This window comes from Aquarana catesbeiana, linkage group LG06, assembly GCF_042186555.1.
Source record: "Aquarana catesbeiana isolate 2022-GZ linkage group LG06, ASM4218655v1, whole genome shotgun sequence".
In the NCBI taxonomy this organism is placed as follows: domain Eukaryota; kingdom Metazoa; phylum Chordata; class Amphibia; order Anura; family Ranidae; genus Aquarana; species Aquarana catesbeiana.
The window spans coordinates 281,948,172-281,975,095 of NC_133329.1; the positions used below are offsets into that span (position 1 = coordinate 281,948,172).

Here is a 26,924-nt window from a genome sequence, read left to right on the forward strand (position 1 = left end):
GTTCCCCTTAATATCCATACCAGACCTGAAGGGCCTGGTATGGAATTTAGGGGGACTCCCACGTCATTTTTTTTTTTTTAATTTTGGTTCGGGGTTCCCCTTTGGGGAATTCCCATGCCGTTTTTATCAATGAACTTCTGTGTATTGTCAGCAATGCAATAGCCGCGGGTAGTTTTAAATGAGTTTTTTCCTTCAAAATGTCATTTTGCTGTCAGACTGTTCTAAACACAGGAAACATGCACCCCTTTACGGGCATACTATAGACACCCCCCAGGTACGAAATTTAAAGGGATATTACACTTTTATTGTTTGACTTTAAGCATTATTAAAATCACTGCTCCTGAAAAAACGGCCGTTTTTAAAACTTTTTTTTGCATTGATCCATGTCCCCTGGGGCAGGACCCAGGTCCCCAAACACTTTTTATGACAATAACTTGCATATTAGCCTTTAAAATTAGCACTTTTGATTATTCATGTTCGTGTCCCATAGACTTTAACGGTGTTCACGTGTTCGAACGAACTTTTTTCCTGTTCGCATGTTCTGGTGCGAACCGAACAGGGGGGTGTTCGGCTCATCCCTACTGCTCAGTGATTGCAGAATTATAGTCTGCACCTCCACAGAAGTAATTATTAAAATCTGGCCTGTTAGTGGGTCCTGAGGAGTGGAGAACCACTGTTCTAGTGGAAGCTTTGGTACAAACTCAAAAGTGGTGGAAAATAAAATTAAGTGGTTGAAGATTTTAAGCCTGGAGTAAAAATAACGCTGATAGTTCCAAAGAATGAATGTTTGCCAACTCCAGGGTCTGCTACTTTTTGAATAATTGTATGTGTCTTTTCTGTGCATGCTCTATAAGGTTTTTTGCTTCATAATGTTTTTGTATATAGTTTTCAGGATCTTATGAAAAACTGTTTAACTATTTTATGCTCTGATTACTGCAACAGAGACTGATCTGGTTCAGCTCGGTATACATGCCAACCTTTCTTGTGCCCACCCAGCTGCAAAGCACTAAAGCGAAGTCCACAAGTTTCAGTGGTGGAGCTTTTATATTTACTCTATCATTATACTTACAGATCTTATCTGAAAAATGTAAGCCAACTCATGCCACACAAGTTGCAGTAAATATTGATTCCATAGAACATACCAGTGATCTGTATGCTCAATAAGTCAGGGGTATCACAGAGATTACAGTTTGTCCAAAGAGTTTTTCCTATTCAGGTAGTTATGAAAACTGAACAAACGTAAAGCACATTGTAAAATTAGCACCCTTTGTTTATGCAAGAACTGCCTCTTTCTCAATAGAAATTCAAAAGCAGCGTGAAGCAGGTCAATGCAACTTAAAGGGAGGTTGGAAGCAGGACAACTGCAGGTCAATAAACTGTGAATAATCTCAGGAGTTTCTCAAACAGATGTCAAATGCAAGCAGAATGCACCAGGAAGCAAGCTATATTTGCCCATTGACACAAGCCCAAAGCCGTCGATACTGGCCTAAAAACATTACATAGCAGGTCTTGTGTCTATAGGGTAGCACCCAACAGCCCTAAATGAAATACCTTTTTTGATCACTATTGTTTCCAAAAAAAAAAAAAAAGTGTCAGGACTGTTGATACACACTTGTCCAAACAACAATATTTGTAGAACATTCCCGTTTGGGGCAGAAGATTGGCTAAAAGACATTGAGATTGATTTACTAAAGGCAAATATACAATGTACTGCAAGTGCACTAAAAGTGCATTTGCTCTAGATCTAAGGGGGAAGCTCTTAAATGAGGGGAAGCACTGCTGATTTCATCCTTCAATCATGTACAAGCAAAAATGCTGTTTTTTATACTCCTTGCATGTGATTAAGTATTCTTTGCAAAGGAAAGCTTTACCTCATTTACTAAGCTCTGGAGTAAGTGCACTTGCAGTGCACAGTGTATTTGCCTTTAGTAAATCAACCCCATTATGAGCCATAAGAATGTGCATGCATAGCCAACAACTCTCTATTACCAGAAATGAGATCAAAATATTGAAATAATTTCTCTATTGGAAAATTCCAACATAAATTGCTCTATATAATTCTTTGAAAGCAGACAAGGAGGCATAATCAGCTTTCCTTGCTAGACCTAATTTGCATTTACTGTACCCCTAATACAAAAGGTACACAGTACTGAGCTTTTAATACCTTTTTAAATGGGTACGCAGCAGAGCAATATAGAAAATCTAAGGACTATCCCTCTCATCCATGATCTGTAATGCCAAGTATTCTTTGTTATAACTGCTGGCTCAAAAAGTTACTTGTTGGTTGTCAATAAAAATGTCACTTGATTTGTAGCTATTCTTGTAAGTTGTCTGTGTTAAATACAAAATTTCACACTGGAATCCATTACTGAACTATTTATGAATGCAGTTCATGGGCTGGGCATAGATAATGTTATCTGAATAACTTTGACATGCTAGATTCCCTTAACAGAATACATTTAGATACAAGAGTTTAAAAGAACCACAGAAAACCAGTGTAAAAAGGATGAAGATTATTTCTTATTTCACCATCTTTCTTTGCACGATAGCACTCAAAGTGTTTGCTGTAAAAGTCCAGTATAATGGGTAAGTTGAAACAATTTGGCAATTGTTATAATGAAATTTGGCACTACTAGTGACTTTAAAAATGTGTTGAATGTATGTTTGAATGTATGAATACTCTGCATGTCTCTGCCCCTTTTCTAAACAAGCATTGTGGTAAGAAAAGAACCTTTATCAGTTTCAGTATGTAATTCATAATGCAAGGAAAAAGTACTTTGCTCAACATTTTGAATCAGTGCAGAAAGTGGTGCAAGGGTGTTGGCAATGTCTTATTTTATATAGTGACAGCAATAAGGCACCAGATGGTTTGCAGTGATATGAAGAGTTTTGGTGGATTATTTATGTAGCAATGCAGAAGCAAGATTGGTAGGAAAATTAAATTTTGGCTTAGGGATTATAAAACCAATTATTTTTACGCACAATTGGATCTGTATGACTTTAGCTCCTGTTTAAAACCAAGCAAGATCCTAGGCAATGTGACAGTTCACGGATCCCAAGAAAGATAATTTGTCAGAAAATACCTTCACACAATATCAATACTGCTGTTTAGAGTGCAAAAAAAAGAAAAACTTGTCACATACAGAATCCCTTTCCCTTCTCATGCCCCAATTAACTATGCATTATACTACTGCACAATTCAGAACACCGTACAGCCATCATGGTGGTTGTGATCATTCGGTTGATGGCCATATTTAGAAACATATAACCATGAATATACTCACTTCAAAACCAAAAGACTGAGTACGCTGGGATTTTTTTATGTTGTGCAAAATACCTAAATAATAATGTGTTATAAATAATGGTTAATAACTAGAAATGGGTAGTTCTGTCATTGTTGCTTGTTAATTGTGTGCTAAATAAGAGTTTATTCTCAAGTAAGCAAACAAAATACACGGGGGTTGTGGTTGTTTGCTGGAAAGATAGAATAGAGATATTGAGATTTAATATTGTATTATTATTGTAATTGTTGGATATATGTGTGTATATATTTACCTTTACCTAAACTGATGAGATCCAAACAAAATAACAAAACATTAATGTCCAATAGTAATTGGGTATTCCAGTGAATATGTACAGCATGTCCCCAGTATACATTTTTTCCCTGTTGGAGGAAACACAAATCATTGATTATTGTGTAATATCAGGAATTAAAAGTTCTTACCAGCGGCAAATAGGAAGATGAAAACGGGCATCTTCTTCACTGCCCACCTGGGGGGAAAACCACACAGTCACCCCATAAACTTTAAGAGGGGCTGTGCACTCCCTAAAGTGGAACTAAACTCTCACAATCAACATTAACTAATTGAAATCCTTATGCTGCTGGAATTAGTAAATAGATAGGAAGGTATATCATATTTACTTACTTTACTACACTTACTTACTAAGCTTTTTTTTTTTTTTTATATTTCTTCGGTTGCTTTCTGGTTTCTGGACTAGGCCAAAATGATGGCATACAGCCCATGAAGACTTTTTTTTCTTCATCTGAAGGAGGGGCTTTCTCAGCTAAGCACACCCTCCTGCCTGCATGCCTGAGCAAAGGGCAGATGGATTCCAGAAAGTAAATACTACACGAATCACCTGCCCTTACTCAAAATGACAGCTAAAAATAAGGCAAAGAGACACAGATGGATGGGGGAGTTTGCTTTGAATATTAAACATTAATGGAATACTGTTTTTGGTACTCAGATACAGTTTAGTTCCACTTTAAGTATTCTCCACCACTCTCGCTATGCTATATACTATACAATGTAGTCAGTCCCATTAAAAATAAATATATATAACATATAAATGTACACAGTATAAACTACTACACACAAATAAAACATACAATACAGTAAAGAGTCTGATATACAGAATTAATGTCTCAGGAAGTAAATTGTGGTTTGAAACTGGATCCATCAAGTAAAAAAAATAAATTACCTCCCTTAATTCTTGGGAATTATGCACAAGACGGACATTTAAACAAACCTTTAGCGATACATGAGTCACTCCATTTCAGGGGTGTATGGTTACAGCATTATATAATACAGCATTCCCAGCTTTTCTAGGTCAACAATATTAATTTTTTTTCCACAATAAAGTTTTATTGAAAAAACAGTGATAGTAATACAACAATATATTGCCAAACGTATTTAAAACATAGTAATTGAACATGTTTCAAGTCTACCATCCATCACTTAAGTTTGTTCATTATACATATGTCATGTGTAAAACAATCAAGTCGACAATGTTATGCCCTGTACACACGGTCGGATTTTCCGATGGAAAATGTGCGATCGGAGCTTGTTGTCGGAAATTCCGGCCGTGTGTGGGCTCCATCGGATCAGAATATTTTTGGGTGTGTTTTGTGTGTATAAAGTTATCACAACACGATTATTATCTTGTATTATTTAATCTCAAGGAGTTTGCTTGGTGTTGGTGTCTCTTGTTAATTTTACATTGTATTTTTGAAATGTACCTGCCTCCTCACAAACAAACTGTCCTTTTTGAAGGAAAACACACATAGGCAAGTATAATAAATCAAACCAAAAATGTATTAAGGGCTCATAACCAAGGAAAGAGGGAGGCAACGCTGGAGAAACAGCAGAAATTGGCGAAGCCTTTGGTCCCCAGGGCACACATCAATTATTTGACTGCAAAATTGGTGGCCTGAGGAGTCCATATCTAAGGGAGTTCAATCTGGTCCAGAAGTCCAAGAGAATCATGAAAGCAGCAGATGACATGTATTGTCCCCAGGCTGTGGTCATACAAGAGCCTGCATCTTTTGTCAGACCAGAATGAACCCAGGTCATCACTCTCTGGTCTTCCTTCCACGCTTCCTTCCACGCTGTGTCTGTGGTGGTGGAGTTGTGGCAGGAGGATGGTCCAACTCACACACGTGGGGATTGGGTGTGATTTCGCCCCTCACCCCCTTAGTTAAGATTTTATAAAGAAGATCCTCACACATGAGGCATTGACCCTCCTGCATGTCCTTCAGTTTGGTGGCAGCCATGCAGGCAAAGGCCTCTTCGCGAGTGGGGAAGGCTCTGAGGGACTCAGAAGCCTCCTGAATCAGCCTGAATGCTGAATCCTGCACGTTACTCCCCTTCCTGGGTCTTTTGTTTGGAAGGCGGAGGGGAGGGACCTGTGATTCTGTCAGGCTCTTACTGGGCCTGGCCTTCTCCTGGCTGCCACTTAGCCCCTCCTCTTCCTGGCTGCCACTAACCCCCGCCTCCTCCTGGCTGCCACATTCCAAAGCCTCCTCCTGTGTGCCACATTCCACAGCCTCCTCCTGGCTGAGGTCTTCCTGTGTATGAAAAAGGGACATAGTTTTAGTGTTTTCTTCATCAATCACACACAATTTTCATCTCATGACTGTTGCAAATTGAATGTTAAGAAATATAACAGACTATCATTCTGAGCACAGCATTTTTCATTCTTGTCCCAATTATTTGTGCCCACTACTGTCTATTGATATGTAAAACACTTTATTAAATCAGCATTTAATGATCAATAAAAACATCTAGTAAACATCATGTATTTATTGACCAGAAATCTGTAGAAGAATGCTATACCTGGCTCCAGCTGGGCTCCTCCACTTCTTCCTTGCTGGAAGTCCCAGGTTGGACATCGGAAGCCTCAGCTGCGGTGGAAGATAGGGTGGAAGGAAGAGTGGAAGGAAGGGTTGAGAGGGATTCCCTGACTTCAGTCTGGTCTGACAGAAATCGCAGTCTCTCATAGTACCACAGCCTGGGGACATAAACGTAATCTGCTGCAGCTCCGGATCTCTGGGAATCCCGGACCTTCTTGCTCTCCCTAAGATATGTGCTCATCAGGCCACCAATTTTGGCTTTTAAATAGGGGATGGTTGCCATGGGGACCACCGGCTTCACCAACTCCAGCAGTTTCTCCAGCGCTGCCTGCCTCTTTTGTTTATTGTTGTATTGTTGTGGTGTTTGATCTGCCACAGACAGGGCAGCTCCCTGTATTTGTCTATGATCAGAGGGAGGAAATTGTGGTCGTTGAAGCCATCTATTTTATCTGCAATACACAAGACAAACCCTAATGTCAGGCTAAAGTCTCCTAATCTTGTTCCAATATAGGCCTCAATCTAGAATCAGTATAGGCCCAAGTTTAAATGTTACCTTCGTTATCACGATCGGCGCTTCCAAAACTCCTTCTTCTGCTCACAGATCATACATACTACGCTTTATATACACTGCGCATGTGTGAAACTCCACCCACCCCTCGCGTCCTTTCTAGTCTATTCCCCGCCCCTTCTCGTTTGGCGCAGTGGGGGAAGAGCACATGGCGGAAATACAGCAGGTGCGTGCTAATTACAGCAACGAGGAGGAGGAGGAAAGCCCGGAGCCAGAAACGTCCCGATCCCGGAGGAGGCGATTTAAGGCCTCAAATATGGGGAGATATTGGAGATGGTTGACATACTGAAGAGGACCGACTATGATGGGAAGTATGGACCTTACCCCAACCCCAATGTCAGAAAGGCCAAGATCATGGCGAAAGTAATCAAAAGTCTGCAGAAGAATTTTGGGGTACGACGATCGAAAGATCAACTGAGGAAGCGGTGGTCGGACCTCAAATTAAGAGAGCAAGAGCAGTACAGAAGGATCAGGAGAGTGCTGCAAAAAAGTAAGTAGTTGTCCTGTGTTCCTATTCTTTATTTTTCTAACGTTTGTGCTGCTCCATGTGCTTTTCTTAACTGTTGTACAGTTTAAAATGGCAACTTTCATGTTCATGTGCACATTATTTGTTCGTATGCAACATTGTTCGTTCGGCATAGAAAACACCATGTTTGGACATATGCATTTGAATACATTTTTGCTGGCCTACTTCTCTTCAAATAATATTGGTGTCTAGATGGGTTGTTAACTAGAATGAAATGCACACTAGATTCTGTGTAAGGAGAGGACACTCAGCAGCTGTTTACACATTTGGACACTGGAGCACTAGTGGGGGACACCAGAACACCCTTTTTATTAGGGGGCCCACACAGGTCCTCCAGTGAATACTATAGGGGTGACTCCATGTGTGAAGCTTGTACAAAACAGGTAAGTATTCAAGCTTGACAAAGGAAACAAATATTTCTTCATCTTGCAACTCTGCCAAAAGAGACAATTGTACCCCACTTCCAAGCAATGTTTCATATTCTTATTTCTGTCATAAAATATCTGTGTGCTAAGTACACCTATTTTTTTTTTTACATAGGGGAGAAAAGACTCGGAGGACACCACTCATCCGAGGAGACCACAGACCCCCCACCTCATGAGGAAGTTGAAATCCCCCAAAGGCAACAGGAGGAGGAGGAGGGAGACGTGGTGGAAATTGTCACCACAACAGGTGAGTGTCTGCGACCACAGGCTCAGGTAAGAGATGGATGGCGGCATATTTATAATACATGGTGTGGTTTTTTTTATATATTTTTAGGTGATCGTGATGTTGTGGATGAAGGACATTTCACCAGTGAGAGTGCCCAGATCCTGATCGGGGAGATCATGGGGTGTAATAGGGACTTGGAAAACATCCAGAAAAACATCAACGATGTTAAAAACAAAATGAAGAACATCACTGATGTTTTAGGGAGAGTTTAAAACCCCTCGAAATTCCTTATGTAGTTTGCATTTTTTCCACAAAAAATTGTTGTCGAAAAGCCAAATTTTGAAGATGCACACAGTATGTCAACATGTGCTATCAGCCATCACGGGAGATCAATGTATCCGTTTTGTGGGTGCAACCCCTTCCTCAATAATAAAGTAGCTGAGAGGAAGGGGTTGCACCCACAAAACCCGTCCCTTGATCCCCCGTGATGGCAGCTGGCACATGTTGATATTCGTGAATTTGTGTGCACCTTCAAAATTTGGCTTTTCCAGGGGTGACTTCACCCCATCTGAACGCAATATCAAACACAGTTTAGAAATACTCATGTCTGATATTGCCTTCAATTTATAACAAAGCTGAGCTTTGTAAGTTTGTGTATTTCTTGCTGGTTTTAAACATGCCTGTTTTACCTTAAATGGACATTTCTACTTTTATTAATGTGACCCCAAAAATTGTTATACAACAAACATGTTGGTTTGTTTTAAAAACCTTTGATAAATGCACATGTAAGTGTGCTTGTATTAAAAAGATTGTTCATCAAGAATGTGTGGATTCTTCTTTCAATGCTCCCCAAATTTTTGGTTGGTAAAATTGTTGGTTTCTGTGACAATGGGGGTTATTTCCTAAGGGCAAATCCACTTTGTACTACAAGCACAGTTTCAGTGCAGTCTCAAGTGCACTTGTAGTGCAAAGTGTCTTTGCCTTTAGTAAATAACACTCAGCAATGCTTTCTAATGTTACACAATCACGCCATTTTCAGGACTCCCCAAATTTTTGTCAGGGTCAGCTAAAAGAAAGACAAGCAGTAAATGTCATCAAATATTTTAGTTGTTCAAATTTGTTTTTTATTTAAAAAAAGTCTCAGACATTGTCTGGCATATTGATGACCCCCTACCCGCAGAGTATTCCATGTATCTTAGACGGACCTCGTGGGCACTCAGGGGGGGCAAGCCAGGATGGCCAGCTTCAAGCGCCGTCAGGGTTGGTTCATTTACTTGAATTCCGGATTTAGGCCCAACTGAGCCAGCATAGTTCACAGAATTTCTCTGTAAAAAGTTGTGGAGAACACAGGACGCCAGGATGATATGATTGAGTTTATACTTCGCCATATGTATGGGTGTAAGAAATAGGTGGAACCGGCTGGCCATGATTCCAAATGTCTTCTCCGCCACTCTTCTGGCTCTGGCCAGCTGGTAATTAAAAACCCTCTGGTCTGGGGTGAGGGTTCTCATAGGGAATGGCCGCATAAGATGGTCCCCCAGCACAAACGCTTCATCTGCAACGAAGACGAATGGGAGTCCTTCCACATTGTCTTCTGGAGGTGGCAAGTCCAAGCTGCCATTCTGGAGATGCCTGTAGAACTCCGTGTGGGTGATGACTCCACCATCTGACATCCGGCCATTCTTCCCCACGTCCACATACCAGAACTCGTAAGTAGCAGACACCACTGCCAACATCACAATACTATTGAACCCCTTGTAGTTGTAATAGTATGACCCCGAGTTGGGTGGTGGGATGATGTGGACATGTTTTCCATCAATTGCCCCTCCGCAGTTAGGAAAGTCCCACCGCTGGGCAAAGTGGGAGGCCACGGTCTGCCATTCCTGTGGGTTGGAAGGAAACTGTGAAGTCAAACAAGAAAATAAAATTAATAATTTTTCACATAAACATGGAAAGCATATTAGACACAAACAATCCTGGCCAACATCAGTATTACATTTATTTTAAGGAGTATTTAAAGACAAAGGTATAAGGTCCACCTATCAGATTCCCCCCCCCCATGTGCCATTTTGTGAATTTTAGGAGGGGGGGAGAGATGTTTTGGACAGGTAACCCTCTCCACTTCATAGAGAGATAAATGCCTAAATAATGTGTATTACTTTGGCCAGCCCCTCCTTACTTACACTATTGGCAGCCCACTGGACAGGTAAGAAGTGTCATAATACAAAGATATAAATACACACTGTACACATTTTAGCACATTTTAAAATTCTGCTATTACCTATCAAGATAATAATTGGATCCAAAAACTTCAAACAGTACCATTTAAAAGTATTCAGGCAGGCCCTTGCGCTATATGCTTTGGGGAATTCATCCATAAATCTGACTACAAAAGAGGTAGGTATAATGTGTATGGGTTTGGTAAAGTCAGCAGATAGAGGATTGGTATTAGCTGAGTCAGCAGTTGGGGGGAGGGAGGGCTCCAAATGATTTTGTGACCCCCCCAAAAAAAACCTCTGGCACTCTGCCAGAATTTAAAGCACATATCACAATTTTTAACATTTTAGGGGGTATTTAGGGTAAAGCACTACTATGGAGCTGACAAAATACATTGTTAAGTGACTACATGAGGTGAATATAGGCCCAGGAGAGCATGCTGGGGAGGTAAGTGAAGGCAAATATGTATGAAGGACAAAAATAAAAATTACATAAAAATCCAGCATGCATGAGGACAAAGGGGACATTCACAGCATATTACAATGATGGCAATTAGGGAATGAGGAAAGAAATATATTACATTAGTAGACATTAAATACAATAAAATGTGATGTTAAAGGATAAAATTCTTACCTTCATATACTCCTTCTACAGGACCTGGATGATGGCAGAACAGGTCTCCGGGATAATGATCCCCAGAGCCTGGGGGGAGATGCCTGTTGAGAACTTAAGGTCCTGCAGGCTTCTCCCCATCACCAAGTACCACAGGGTGGCGACTAGCCTCTGCTCCAGAGTGATGGCTTGCCTCATGCAGGTATCCTGCCTGCTGATATAGGGGATCAGCAAAGCCAACAAATGGTGAAATACGGGGTCCGTCATCCGGAGAAAGTTCCTGAAATCATCAGGATTATTCTCACAGATCTCACGGAGCAAAGGCATGTGACAGAACTGGTCACACTGAAGCAACCAATTCTTGGTCCATGAACTCCTCCCCACCCTGTTCATGGACTGGGCTTGTGTCAAGGTAAGGACCACAACACCAAGCCCCTGCACAGCACGAACTCTACGAGGAGTACGTATACGCAACATGGCTAGAAAACGGTCAGCTGCTCAGAACGAAGTAGCAGAACGCACTGAAGAACAGCAAGGCCTGTGAAGAGCGACCTGAAAATCAGTAATGAATAAACACAAACACAATGACAAGTTAATTGTACTTGCTGCACGCACTGAAGACCATATACAAACCCACAAGCACAAACCGAACAGCAGAAAACGATCTGAAAGCCACGAGTCTGAAAAAGCGCGAATCGTCTCTCACCAAACTTTTACTAACACAAGATTAGCAAAAGGAGCCCAAAGGGTGCCGCGCTTGGTTCTGAACTGCCCTTTTATAGTCTCGTCGTATGTGGTGTACGTGACTGCGTTCTTGGCGATCGGAAAATCTGACAACTTTGTGCGACCGTGTGTATGTAAAACCAGTTTGAGCATCCGTCGGAAAAAATCCATGGATTTTGTTGTCGGAATGTCCGATCAATGTCCGATCGTGTGTACGGGGCATTAGGCCTGTCATAATTACTGTACGATTAAAATAACCATGTAAATTTGGTAGAAGAAAACAAGAGATAGGAATGAAATGTAGAAAGGAATAGCAAAGAAAGAGGTGTTTCAGGAATACCATGAGATTGCTAAGCTTTCACTCTTTGTTCAAGTATTTGTAAGGGTCTTATAATCTTCAGAATATTTATAAACCGCCTATACTCTCCATAGAGTTTCTCAATATTTTCGTGTGCTATGGCTCTCAATTCCTCCATGCCATATATGTCATGTATATTAAGCAGCCACTCTTTGATAGAGGGTGTTTTTGTGGTCTTCCAATATCTGGGAATCAGAGCTTTTGCAGCTGAAAGAAGAAATCTTGTAAAGGATATTTTATATCTTTTCATTGTACCTTTTGAAATATTTAATAGGCAGCAAGCAGCTGTTAGAGAAATTGAAGTTTCATTGATATGTTTAATTACGTCACAAACCTTTTGCCAAAATGGGTGTATTTAAACGCATTCCCACCATATATGGTATGTCGAACCTTTTGCCCCATTGCATCTCCAGCATCGGTCTGATACCATGGGGAACCATTTATGCAATTTAGATGGAGTATTATACCAATTTGTCAAAAGATTGTAGGAAGTCTCTTGATGTCGTGTGCTAATCGAGCATTTGTGTGCGAACACACAGGCATGAAGCCATTGATCAACGCTAAAGGTGGTGTTCAAAGTATCTTCCCAAAACCTTTTGTGTTTATTTATTTTGGTAGGTCATGGAGCTTGTAACCAAGTGTATGCCAGAGAAATAGTTTTCTCCATTTTTTCAGCTGTTAAACAAACCTCCATTAGTGAAGATAAGGGCCTAATACAGTGAGTGCGTTTATTGGGGTTTGAGACAAAGCTGTGAATTTGGCGATATTCCCAATAAGATAACGTTTCTTGTCTGTTAACCTGTTGAAGTTCTTGTATCATTTTCACTTTATGCTTCTCAAAGCAATGAATTGCTAATAGTGGTTTTGTTTCACCCCCTGTCTGTTCTGCTCGTGCTGTTAGGCCAGGAGGAAACTCAGGATTGTTGTGTATAGGGGTCAATGGACCCGGTGAGGAGATCAAGTTGGTGTTTTTACTGATTTTCTGTGCTGCTTTTAGTGTGGCACCTATTGTTGGATGATTTTTAACTTGCGTAGGGCACGCGGCCCATGCAATCCAAGGTGTATGTTTAATAAGAATAGGCCCTGTATCATCTTCCAGACTCACCCAGTCCTTATTGTCTGCATGACAATGCCAATTAATTATACGGTTCACACATGAGGCTAAATAGTAATTTTTAAAATTTGGAAAACCCATACCTCCGGCATGTTTTGCTTTGGTGAGTAATTTAAGATTTATGCGCGGATGTTTGGCTGCCCGAAGAAATCTCCTAGTTATGGAGTTCAGTGCTTGGAAAAAGCTCACTGGCAGCTGGACTGGTAGAGTCTGAAAGAAATATAAGATTCTAGGTAAAATTGTCATTTTTATTATCGCAGCTCTGCCAAACCAGGAAAAATATTTCATAGACCACTTTTTCCAAATCCTTATTAATATTCTGTAAGAGGGGTTTAAAATTTGTCGTGTATATTGAGTCTGTTTTCGACGTGAGCCATATGCCAGGATATTTAATGGCTTTGTCTTCCCATTTAAAGGTGCAATTGTCCTGTGTGGTAGCTGATATGACTGATTTCTGATTGGGACTCTAAAACAAAGTTAATACCGTATATACTCGAGTATAAGTCGTTCCGAGTATAAATCGAGGCCCTAATTTACCACAAAAAAATGGGAAAAACTTATTGACCCGAGTATAAGACGAGGGTGAGAAATGCACAGCTACTGTAAGTGGAAAAGAGGGTCAACAATGCCCATTTGCAGCCTCACTGTGCCCATTTGCAGCCTCACTGTGCCCATTTGCAGCCTCACTGTGCCCATTTGCATGCCTTACTGTGCCCATTTGCAGCCATAGGTCCCCCAAATTTCAAACTCGGTAGTTAAGGGTTTCTAGATGCCCCCTAGCTGGGGTCTCTGAACCCAAAGGGTCCCGAAATGATGGTGCTAGGAACCCCAAATTTGGTGTGCAAACCCAGTGGAACTAGCACCATAAAATATCCAAAGCTGGGGTTTCCAGCACCAAGTGGCTTTTCTGCAGCAAAAAATTTCATTTTCCGAACTGATTTGGGGTCCTGTATCTCAGGGCCACTTGGTGCTAGGAACCCCAAATTTGGTGTGCAAACCCAGTGGAACTGGTACCACAACATATCTAAAGCTGGGGTTTCTAGCACCAAGTAGCCCCGAGATACAGGGCCCCAAAGTCGGTTCAGAAAATGAAATTTTTTGCTGCAGAAAAGTGCTTGACTCGAGTATAAGTCGAGGGGGGCACTTTCAGCACAAAAAAATGTACTGAAAAATTCGACTTATACTCGAGTATATACGGTACTGCAGCTGCAGGAACAGATTCACAGGACTCAATCACTGTGTTTAAAATGTCCGTTCAGTGAAAAGTCTCACTGCACTAGTCAGAAAGTTCCGTGCTTTGCAGATAGGCCCAAAATCGTGGGCTATTCCAAACGCATATCTGCTGTCAGTGTAAATGTTTCCCCTTTTATTCTCTAGGAGATGACATGCTTTGACTACAGCACACAACTCCACTTCCTGTGCTGACATCTGGGGTTTCAATGCTTCCTGATGTAAAATGGTGTCTGTAGTGGTTACAGCAAACCCTGTGTGTGGCTGACCATCATCAGTGTAAAATCTGGAACCATCTACGAATAAGTGTGTGTCACAATCTGATAAGGGCTCACCTTTTGCTGGTGTGACAGAGGCCCTTTCTACCTTCATAAGAGCCATACAATCATGAGAAAAACTCTCAGGTTCTACATCAGTACCATTTGTTGCATCTTCCTCATCAATTATAGGAAGAAGAGTAGCCGGATTTAGAGTAACACATCATTTGATTGTTAAATTCGATGGAGCAAAAAGAGCAGACTGGTACTTGTCAAATCTACTGGCAGACACATGTCTGGTATTTACTTGATTCATGATTTCCTGTACTGCATGTGGCACATACAGGATCAGAGCAGAATCTAGTACAAGCTCAGTTACTTTGTCTAGCAGCAAAATGCAGGCTGCTATGGCTCGCATACAACTGGGGGAGCCTTTGATGACAGGGTCTAATGAGGCTGATACATACATCATAGGCCTCTGTTTGTCTCCATGTAGCTGGGTGAGTACACCTGCAGCAAATCCATTGACTTCATGACAGAACAACGAGAAAGTCTTAGTATAGTCAGGAAGTCCAATGGCGGGAGCTTCAGACAAAATTTTAATAAGCTCCTTCATGTTCAATTCATTGTCTCATGTGAGTTTGAAAGGGTTTCTAGTGGTAGCCTCATATAGAGGAGCCATAAGTTCTGATGCATTTGGAATCCAGTCCCTACAATATTCCACTAACCCCAGGAAGGCACGTAGTTGCCGTACATTTCTTGGCTTTTCAAAGTTTTGTAGAGTTTTAACTCGATCTGGGGTTAGGTGACGGATTCCATGTGAAATGCAGTGACCCAGGAAGATCACTTTCTCTTGGCAGTATTGTAGCTTATCTTTGCTAACTTTGTTGTTACTGTTATAGAGAAACATGAGAAGGCTTATGGTTTCTCTGCTACAAATGTCCTTTGTATCAGAACAAATAAGCAGTGTGACTCTTCAACACATGTGCTGCTGGTTCTTTTTTGGCGTGAAAAAATGACTAAGTATGAAAATTGGCGAAAAAAAGACTAAGTCCCCACCGTCTGTTTGTGAAATACCTTCTAAGTACGAAAATCTTCAAAAAAAAGACTAAGTCCCCACTTTTTTGGGGTGAAAAAATGACTAAGTCCCCACTTTTCCCCCCAAGCTGGCCAACGACTATTAAGCTGGGGGGACTTGCTGCGGGGGGGTGTCTCAGGGTCGGGGGAGACTGTGAAAAAAATTTGGGGGGCGGGGGAGGGGGGGTAGGGGGGTGGGGGGCCCCGCCAGGGAAGGGTTTCTGGTCAGCTTGGCGCGACGAGGGGCCTAATTTGAGCACCTGTATCTGGGGACCCTTACGGTGAAAGCCCCCCAAACTTGGCACAGTTGTGCGGAAGACTGATGGCTACACGTGGAAGAAATTTCGGGTCCAGAGAACCTAAGGCCGGCCGGTACCGACGACCCAAAGTTGACCACTCGCGTCGTTTTGGCGCCTGGGGGAAAGTGGCGAAGATATGGGGGCAACTTTGGCCTCCGGTATCCGGGGATCCACCAAGTCGAATCCCCCCAAACTTGGCACACTTGTAGGGGAGCTCCACGGCTACACGTGGAAGAAATTTCGGGTCCAGGGACCCGAAGGACGGCCGGTACCGACACCCCAAAGTAGACCGCTCGCTTAACATGGAAGTCTATGGGGAAATGAGGCGAATTTGGGGCTCTTTTCACTTATCGCTTAACCGTTCGAAGACCGAATGTGCTAGGGGCACCAAACTTGCACCCCTTCTTCCCAGATAGTACAGCTACACGTCCAAAAAATTTGGAGGTTCGGGGGTGCTTTACCGGGGACTTACCGGGGCCACAATGTTGACCGTCTTCTCGGTACCGGTGCTCCCGGACCCTAGGTCACAAAATTACCAAACTTGGGGGTGTTGTAGATTCACTCTCTGGGTACCCCCACACACCAATTTGGGGCCCGGTACCCCCACCGGAACCCTCCGGTAACCGGAAAATGCCACTTTGAAACGGTATAGCTCGGGCCCGGTTCACCGGGGAAAGCCCCGGTAGGGTTCAAAAGAATATTTCATCGCTTTCCAGTAGAATGAGACCCCCCTCGACTTTCGGGGGTCAATAGCCGCTTCACAGACCGCGGGCAAAGATGCGCGCGTCGCTCTCCGGTGCTATGGGTCTTAAAAATACACCGACACTGGCAGGTTGTGGGGAAACATTTCAGGTACTCATTGGCCAAGTTTGGGGTCCAGGGAACCGATAGCGGCCCGGTGGCACCCCGAAAAGTGGAACCGAGAGAAACCGCGATTTAACATTGGAGTCTATGGGGAAAGTCACTCAACTTTGGGGTGTTCTGAATCATCGGCTGTTGGGGTTAGGAACACCAAGCTCGGCACACTTGTAGGGGAAGCGATGATCTACATGTGGTCCAAATTTGGGGTTCCTAACCCTTAAGGTTGCCCCGTAACCGTCTTCCAAAGACGGCACCCCTAGCGTCGGTTTGGCGCCTGGGGAAAAGGGCGGATATATTGGGGCAACTTTGGCCTCCGGTTTCCGGGGATCCACCGAGTCAAATCCCCCCAAACTTGGCACACTTGTAGGGGAGCTCCACGGCTACACGTGGAAGAAATTTCGGGTCAAGGGACCCGAAGGACGGCCGGTACCGGTTCCCCAAAGTAGCCCATTCGCTTAACATGGAAGTCTATGGGGAAATGAGGCGATTTTGGGGCTCTTTTCACTTATCGCTTAACCATTCGAAGACCGAATGGGCTAGGGGCACCAAACTTGCACCCCTTCTTCCCAGATAGCACAGCTACACCTCCAAAAAATTTGGAGGTTCGGGGGTGTTTTACCGGGGACTTACCGGGGCCACAATGTTGACTGTCTTCCCGGTACCGGTGCTCCCGGACCATAGGTCACAAAATTACCAAACTTGGGAGTGTTGTAGAATCACTCTGTGGGTACCCCCACACCGATTTGAGGCCCGGTACCCCCACCGGAACCCTCCAGTAACCGGAAAATGCCACTTTGAAACAGTATAGCTCGGGCCCGGTTCACCAGGGAAAGCCCCGGTAGGGTTCAAAAGAATATTTCATCGCTTTCCAGTAGAATGAGACCCCCCTCGACTTTCGGGGGTCAATAGCCGCTTCACAGACCGCGGGCAAAGATGCGCGCGTCGCTCTCCGGTGCTATGGGTCTTAAAAATACACCGACACTGGCAGGTTGTGGGGAAACACTTCAGGTACTCATTGGCCAAGTTTGGGGTCCAGGGAACCGATAGCGGCCCGGTGGCACCCCGAAAAGTGGAACCGAGAGAAACCGCGATTTAACATTGGAGTCTATGGGGAAAGTCACTCAACTTTGGGGTGTTCTGAATCATCGGCTGTTGGGGTTAGGAACACCAAGCTCGGCACACTTGTAGGGGAAGCGATGATCTACATGTGGTCCAAATTTGGGGTTCCTAACCCTTAAGGTTGCCCCGTAACCGTCTTCCAAAGACGGCACCCCTAGCGTCGGTTTGGCGCCTGGGGAAAAGGGCGGATATATTGGGGCAACTTTGGCCTCCGGTTTCCGGGGATCCACCGAGTCAAATCCCCCCAAACTTGGCACACTTGTAGGGGAGCTCCACGGCTACACGTGGAAGAAATTTCGGGTCAAGGGACCCGAAGGACGGCCGGTACCGGTTCCCCAAATTAGCCCATTCGCTTAACATGGAAGTCTATGGGGAAATGAGGCGATTTTGGGGCTCTTTTCACTTATCGCTTAACCATTCGAAGACCGAATGGGCTAGGGGCACCAAACTTGCACCCCTTCTTCCCAGATAGCACAGCTACACCTCCAAAAAATTTGGAGGTTCGGGGGTGTTTTACCGGGGACTTACCGGGGCCACAATGTTGACTGTCTTCCCGGTACCGGTGCTCCCGGACCATAGGTCACAAAATTACCAAACTTGGGAGTGTTGTAGAATCACTCTGTGGGTACCCCCACACCGATTTGGGGCCCGGTACCCCCACCGGAACCCTCCAGTAACCGGAAAATGCCACTTTGAAACAGTATAGCTCGGGCCCGGTTCACCAGGGAAAGCCCCGGTAGGGTTCAAAAGAATATTTCATCGCTTTCCAGTAGAATGAGACCCCCCTCGACTTTCGGGGGTCAATAGCCGCTTCACAGACCGCGGGCAAAGATGCGCGCGTCGCTCTCCGGTGCTATGGGTCTTAAAAATACACCGACACTGGCAGGTTGTGGGGAAACACTTCAGGTACTCATTGGCCAAGTTTGGGGTCCAGGGAACCGATAGCGGCCCGGTGGCACCCCGAAAAGTGGAACCGAGAGAAACCGCGATTTAACATTGGAGTCTATGGGGAAAGTCACTCAACTTTGGGGTGTTCTGAATCATCGGCTGTTGGGGTTAGGAACACCAAGCTCGGCACACTTGTAGGGGAAGCGATGATCTACATGTGGTCCAAATTTGGGGTTCCTAACCCTTAAGGTTGCCCCGTAACCGTCTTCCAAAGACGGCACCCCTAGCGTCGGTTTGGCGCCTGGGGAAAAGGGCGGATATATTGGGGCAACTTTGGCCTCCGGTTTCCGGGGATCCACCGAGTCAAATCCCCCCAAACTTGGCACACTTGTAGGGGAGCTCCACGGCTACACGTGGAAGAAATTTCGGGTCAAGGGACCCGAAGGACGGCCGGTACCGGTTCCCCAAATTAGCCCATTCGCTTAACATGGAAGTCTATGGGGAAATGAGGCGATTTTGGGGCTCTTTTCACTTATCGCTTAACCATTCGAAGACCGAATGGGCTAGGGGCACCAAACTTGCACCCCTTCTTCCCAGATAGCACAGCTACACCTCCAAAAAATTTGGAGGTTCGGGGGTGTTTTACCGGGGACTTACCGGGGCCACAATGTTGACTGTCTTCCCGGTACCGGTGCTCCCGGACCATAGGTCACAAAATTACCAAACTTGGGAGTGTTGTAGATTCACTCTCTGGGTACCCCCACACCGATTTGGGGCCCGGTACCCCCACCGGAACCCTCCAGTAACCGGAAAATGCCACTTTGAAACAGTATAGCTCGGGCCCGGTTCACCAGGGAAAGCCCCGGTAGGGTTCAAAAGAATATTTCATCGCTTTCCAGTAGAATGAGATCCCCCTCGACTTTCGGGGGTCAATAGCCGCTTCACAGACCGCGGGCAAAGATGCGCGCGTCGCTCTCCGGTGCTATGGGTCTTAAAAATACACCGACACTGGCAGGTTGTGGGGAAACACTTCAGGTACTCATTGGCCAAGTTTGGGGTCCAGGGAACCGATAGCGGCCCGGTGGCACCCCGAAAAGTGGAACCGAGAGAAACCGCGATTTAACATTGGAGTCTATGGGGAAAGTCACTCAACTTTGGGGTGTTCTGAATCATCGGCTGTTGGGGTTAGGAACACCAAGCTCGGCACACTTGTAGGGGAAGCGATGATCTACATGTGGTCCAAATTTGGGGTTCCTAACCCTTAAGGTTGCCCCGTAACCGTCTTCCAAAGACGGCACCCCTAGCGTCGGTTTGGCGCCTGGGGAAAAGGGCGGATATATTGGGGCAAATTTGGCCTCCGGTTTCCGGGGATCCACCGAGTCAAATCCCCCCAAACTTGGCACACTTGTAGGGGAGCTCCACGGCTACACGTGGAAGAAATTTCGGGTCAAGGGACCCGAAGGACGGCCGGTACCGGTTCCCCAAATTAGCCCATTCGCTTAACATGGAAGTCTATGGGGAAATGAGGCGATTTTGGGGCTCTTTTCACTTATCGCTTAACCATTCGAAGACCGAATGGGCTAGGGGCACCAAACTTGCACCCCTTCTTCCCAGATAGCACAGCTACACCTCCAAAAAATTTGGAGGTTCGGGGGTGTTTTACCGGGGACTTACCGGGGCCACAATGTTGACTGTCTTCCCGGTACCGGTGCTCCCGGACCATAGGTCACAAAATTACCAAACTTGGGAGTGTTGTAGATTCACTCTCTGGGTACCCCCACACCGATTTGGGGCCCGGTACCCCCACCGGAACCCTCCAGTAACCGGAAAATGCCACTTTGAAACAGTATAGCTCGGGCCCGGTTCACCAGGGAAAGCCCCGGTAGGGTTCAAAAGAATATTTCATCGCTTTCCAGTAGAATGAGATCCCCCTCGACTTTCGGGGGTCAATAGCCGCTTCACAGACCGCGGGCAAAGATGCGCGCGTCGCTCTCCGGTGCTATGGGTCTTAAAAATACACCGACACCGGGAGGTTGTGGGGAAACACTTCAGGTACTCACTGGCCAAGTTTGGGGTCCAGGGAACCGATAGCGGCCCGGTGGCACCCCGAAAAGTGGAACCAAGAGAAACCGTGATTTAACATTGGAGTCTATGGGGAAAGTCACTCAACTTTGGGGTGTTCTGAATCATCGGCTGTTGGGGTTAGGAACACCAAGCTCGGCACACTTGTTGGGGAAGCGATGATCTACATGTGGTCCAAATTTGGGGTTCCTAACCCTTAAGGTTGCCCCGTAACCGTCTTCCAAAGACGGCACCCCTAGGACCGGAGGACCGGCTTCAAGGCGAACATTTCATACCGACCATGGGGCTCCAGGGGACCGTTTCCTATTTAGCGGTCACTCGCTACCCCCTCGGCCGTGGTGGCCACCATGGGTCGGTCAACTTTGGAGGACCCTATCTCCCCCATACTTTGAGCTAGAGACCCCAAATTTGGCAGGTCGCTACAGGTGGATTTTAGACACCAGATCCGGGTGGAACGACCCTCCTGCGAGCCACCGTGTGGAAGTTTCTCTCCGATTGAACCCGGAATACCACCCCAGGAAAGAGGGGACTCATTTAAGGTCACTGGGCCGATCACCTGTCGTAGTGGTTCGGATCAAAATTCACCTAAGTCCCGCTGGGGAACTTTTCTTCCATAAAAACGACTAAGTCTAAACTTTTTGGATGACCGAGTCCCCCTAATTTGGACCCCCTAAAAACGACTAAGTTTCCCCGTTTTTCTCACCAAGCTGGACCAATGTTGTAGGGAAGTCCCAGGGCTGCACGTGGAAGAAGTTTCGGGTCCAGGGAACCCAAGGCCGCCCGGTACCGACTCCCCAAAGTGGGCCCCTCGCGTCGGTTTGGCGCCTGGGGAAAAGGGCGCATATATTGGGGCAACTTTGGCCTCCGGTTTCCGGGGATCCACCGAGTCAAATCCCCCCAAACTTGGCACACTTGTAGGGAAGCTCCACGGCTACACGTGGAAGAAATTTCGGGTCAAGGGACCCGAAGGACGGCCGGTACCGGTTCCCCAAAGTAGCCCATTCGCTTAACATGGAAGTCTATGGGGAAATGAGGCGATTTTGGGGCTCTTTTCACTTATCGCTTAACCATTCGAAGACCGAATGGGCTAGGGGCACCAAACTTGCACCCCTTCTTCCCAGGTAGCACAGCTACACCTCCAAAAAATTTGGAGGTTCGGGGGTGCTTTACCGGGGACTTACCGGGGCCACAATGTTGACCGTCTTCTCGGTACCGGTGCTCCCGGACCCTAGGTCACAAAATTACCAAAATTGGGGGTGTTGTAGATTCACTCTCTGGGTACCGCCACACCGATTTGGGGCCCGGTACACCCACCGGAACCTTCCGGTAACCGGAAAATGCCACTTTGAAACGGTATAGCTCGGGCCCGGTTCACCGGGGAAGGCCCCGGTAGGGTTCAAAAGAATATTTCATCGGTTTCCAGTCGAATGAGACCCCCCTCGACTTTCGGGGGTCAATAGCCGCTTCACACACTACCAGCAAAGACGTGCGCATCGCTCTCCGGTTCTATGGGTCTTAAAAATACACGGGAGTTTGTGGGGACACACTTCAGGTACTCACTGGCCAAGTTTGGAGTCCAGGGAACCGATAGCGGCCCGCTGGCACCCCGAAAAGTGGAACCGAGAGAAACCGCGATTTAACATTGGAGTCTATGGGAAAGTCACTCAACTTTGGGGCCTCCTATTTCTTCGGCCGTTGGGGTTGGAAATGCCAAACTGGGCACACTTATAGGGGAGATGGTGCACTACATGTGGTCCAAATTTGGGGTTCCTAGACCCTACGGTTGGGCCGTAACCGTCTTCCAAAGACGGCACCCCTAGGGCGGAAAAAACGGTTCTGCTACCCGAGAATTTCGGACTTAGGCTCTGGCGGGTCCCGGTCGGAGCAATTTGAGGGCTCGTATCTCCGGCCCCCTTGGGTCTACGAACCCCAAATTTGGGGTGCACACTCATGGGATCTAGGTCTACAACATATCCAAAAATTCTTGGAGCCAAAAAATCACTTGAGATTGAAAGTTAGGTTGACACAAAGGTTACAAGGTGATTTCCAGAAAAGTGATTTCGGCCGCCTTTGGTTCCAGAGACCCCAAATTTGGCCTGCACCTAGGGGGGCTCTAGAAACCCCCAAGTACCAAGTTTGAAGTTCCTGTGACCTACGGTCCCGGAGATATTGATCGGTAAACCGAAAAATTCAGGCCGGCCATGGGGCACCAAGGGACCGTTTCCGATCTAGCGGTCACTCGCTACCCCCTCGGCCGCGGTGGCCACCATGGGTCGGTCAACTTTGGAGGACCCTATCTCCCCCATACTTTGAGCTAGAGACCCCAAATTTGGCAGGTCGCTACCGGTGGATTTTAGACACCAGATCCGGGTGGACCGACCCTCCTGCGAGCCACCGTGTGGAAGTTTCTCTCCGATTGAACCCGGAATACCACCTCGGGAAAGAGGGGACTCATCTAAGGTCACTGGGCCCATAACCTGTCGGTAGTGGTTCGGACGAAAATTCGCCTAAGTCCCGCTGGTAACCGCAGCTTAAGTGCTGTGAGTCACCCTAAGCAAATTGTCTATGTACTGAAGCAAAACTGTGTTTGGGTGTGAGGGGGACCATTGGTCCAATACTTGCTTTAACGCAGTATTATATTCAGAGGGGCTACTCACACAGCCTTGGGGCAATCTTGTCCATGCTAACTTTTGGGCATCATGGGTAAATGAAAAAAGGTGCCAGCAATCTGGGTGCAGGGGCCCCGAAAAGAAAGCATTTGCAAGATTAATCACTGTAAAGCAGGTGCTGGAGGCAGGTATTCCACTTAGTAAAGTGCGGGGGTTGAGCACGATCGGGGTATCTGCCTCTATTATATTGTTAATGGCTCTCAAATCATGCACCATGTGGTATGTCACCTGCCCACCCTTCTTGTCTGGCTTCTTTGCAATTGGGAACAGGGGTGTATTGACCTGGGACTTAATTGGTACAACAACCTGTGCTGCTTTCAGTTGAGTAATTTGATCCTTTATCCCCTCAGTCTGAGCAATACTCAGTGGGTACTGTTTAAATTGTGGGAGATGGGCTCCTGGTTTAATTTTTATCATGACTGGGGTGCAATCCAGCAGACCTACATCATATTTGCTGGTGGCCCATAATTCAGCAGGAATCACTTTCAATTCTGGTGGAAATGGCGGAGTGGAGTCCTGGATTAAAAATACTCCACAGGCAGAATTTAAAACTTCTCCTGAAAGACTACTGACCACTTGGACTCCTGTAGGAGTGTAGTCTATGTTTGCTAAAATTTGGTTCAAAATGTCAGCTCCCAAAAGATTGGTAGGAACTGAGTCTGAAACTAACACTTTAGTGACAATTTCTGTTTGCTGTCCTAGCCTGAGTTTAAGTGGCTTGGACTCAATCAAATCAGTAGAGGTCCCGGTTAGGCCAACACCAGAGATAACATTTGTAGATAATAATCCTGGAGGTAAGTCCTCTATATTAAAAACACTTCGGCTTGCACCAGTATCCATTAAACAGGTTAATTCTGTTTCTCCTCCAGGATAGGGGAGTTCTTGTAAAAATACTTTTACTCTGGCCTCGGGACCATTGTCTCCCCTATTGACACTGGCATGCCATTTTCCTATGCCTGATCCACTGCTTTTGGCAGAGAACTGGGATCAGCATGAGGTGCCTCTAAGCTCTTTTCCAGTCTACGGTCAGGAAGATGGCAGAACTTGACTATGAGTCCTTCCCCATCACAATTGTAGCATATAATTGGTCCCCGATTGCCATGATTTCTGAAATTGCCTTTGCCTCTTCCTCTTCCTCTCTGCTTCCCCAGTGGTAATGTACATTACCTTGGGTTTGCTGTCTTTTTGGTTAATCCTGTTTTCTATGGATAACAGGATAGGCAGGACGTCTCGAATAGACATATTGCCTGGCTCAGGCCTTGCTGTGAACAACTTTTCTTTCAACTGGGGTATTAAACCATCAAGAAACCTTTGTTTCACCAGTTGTGAGGATGGACTTGCAGTTTCTCCCGCCTTCTCTTCCTCTATTTTAATGCCTGCTTCCTCAGCCATATCGCTTAACCGCCTCCAATAAGCCCCTGCTGCTTCCTCTTTCCCTTGCTTAGCATTCATAAATTCAGCAAGTCTGGTTTGTCCATATATTTGGGGCAATTTTTCCTTCAATTTCTCACAAACCTCCCATCCACTAACCATCTTACCTAGATTTTTGACGTCTACACCACATTCTTTAAGTATATAGCCAGACATGTTGCTTCCCACTGCTTTAATAAGAAGCTGATGAATGTCAGTAGCAGAAGCCTCGTATGCTTCCTGTGCAGCGCTAAGTTTGTTTGCAAACCCAATTGGATTCTTTCTAGGATCTCCCAATCCCTCTAATATGGCTCTCATATCTTGGGGACTAAAAGGTACATGCCATTTAATTTGAGACTTACTGTCAACAGCATCACCGTCAAAAACAAATTGGGTTCTGACAGGATAAACTGCAACAGATTGCTCTATGCCAGGGGCAGAATGGCTGGCATCTCCCTTCCTTCTCTCTTCATCTTGCTGCCACAATTTGGAAATTATGGTTTGCTCCGGAAGTTCAGACTCTATCTCTCTTTCTCTGGCCAAAGCCTTAAGTTCAGAGAGATCTAGTTTTGCATATGTGCCTTTTGATTTATGCCAATCATCTGTTTCTATGATACGAGCCAAAATCCTCTTTGTAGATTGATATGGGGCTGTTAAACCTCTGCTCTCTACTATATTGCATAGCTCATCATGAATGTCCATGTCAGTAACTAAAGTGTTTCCTGATAATCAACAATATTAATTGTCATTATTTTGCTTTTTTAATTGCATCTCATTTGTGTCATTTATTTGAACAGTAAGCTTATGGTGACACTTTTATATCTTATTCTTAAATCAATACATTGACAAAACATATAAACTTTGTGCATGCCCGAATTATAGACTGAGTGTACTATCCAATAATAACAAATAAAGTTATAATAGTTAATAATAAACTAGGAATCGTTAAGTCTGTTATTGTTGCCTATTATGTGCTAAATAGGAGTTTAGTCTCAAAGTAAGCAAGCAAAGTACATGGCAGGGTATGAAGGGTGTGGTTGTTTTCTGGAAATAATTATAGATATTGATATAAGCCTACATTGGCTGTGTAATTATAATGTAATTATTCCCACAGTGTGGCAGATGACTGAGATTGTTGTTGCATTGCATGCTTACAATCACTGCACACTTTCTTGTGATATATCCTAGAGCCCTGATATGACTGATTTCTGATTGGGACTCTAAAACAAAGTTAATACTGCAGCTGCAGGAACAGATTCACAGGACTCAATCACTGTGTTTAAAATGTCCGTTCAGTGAAAAATTTATTATTACATGTTATTTTATACATAGATAAGAAAGGGGTGGTGTGAGATGTTATTAAAAACTAACAAATAGCAATATGTTATTAACCACTTGCCGACCGCCTAACGTATATATACGTCGGCAGAATGGCACGGGCAGGCAGAATCACGTACCTGTACGTGATCTGCCTCCCGCGGGCGGGGGGTCCGATCGGACCCCCCCCCGGTGCCATCGGCGGTCGGCATCTGACTGGGAGCGTCGGGAGGCGAGGGGGAGACCATCCGATCGTGGCCCCCCCCTCGCGATCGCTCCCAGCCAATGGGAATCCTCCTCTGCCTGTGTGTAGTTTCACACAGGCAGAGGATGTGATGTCATCTCTCCTCGGTCTGGCAGTTTCCGTCCAGCGCCGAGGAGAGAAGACATGTAAGTGCACACAACACAAACACACACAGTAGAACATGCCAGGCATACCTTACACCCCCGATCCCCCCCCGATCGCCCCCCGATCCCCCCCCAATCACCCCCCCCCCCGTCACAAACTGACATTAGCAGTATTTTTTTTTTTTTTTTTTTTTTTTTTTCTGATTACTGCATAATGTCAGTTTGTGACAGTTACAGTGTTAGGGCAGTGAATATTACCCCCCTTTAGGTCTAGGATACCCCCCTAACCCCCCCTAATAAAGTTTTAACCCCTTGATCACCCCCTGTCACCAGTGTCACTAAGCGATCATTTTTCTGATCGCTGTATTAGTGTCGCTGGTGACGCTAGTTAGAGACGTAAATATTTAGGTTCGCCGTCAGCGTTTTATAGCGACAGGGACTCCCATATACTATCTAATAAATGTT

The 26,924-nt window shown here is 45.2% G+C and overlaps 1 protein-coding gene across 1 annotated transcript in view; it reads left to right on the top strand.

Moving 5' to 3' along the window:
* The first annotated feature begins 2,466 nt into the window (after positions 1 to 2,466).
* The window catches only part of LOC141147756 (carboxypeptidase O-like), a 117,565-nt gene continuing 93,107 nt past the window's right edge, over positions 2,467 to 26,924 (top strand). Inside the window, exon 1 of the mRNA XM_073634938.1 lies at positions 2,467 to 2,586. Within this exon, the coding sequence (XP_073491039.1) occupies positions 2,507 to 2,586 (80 nt within the window). The 5' untranslated portion in view covers positions 2,467 to 2,506. The remainder of the gene's footprint in view (positions 2,587 to 26,924) is intronic.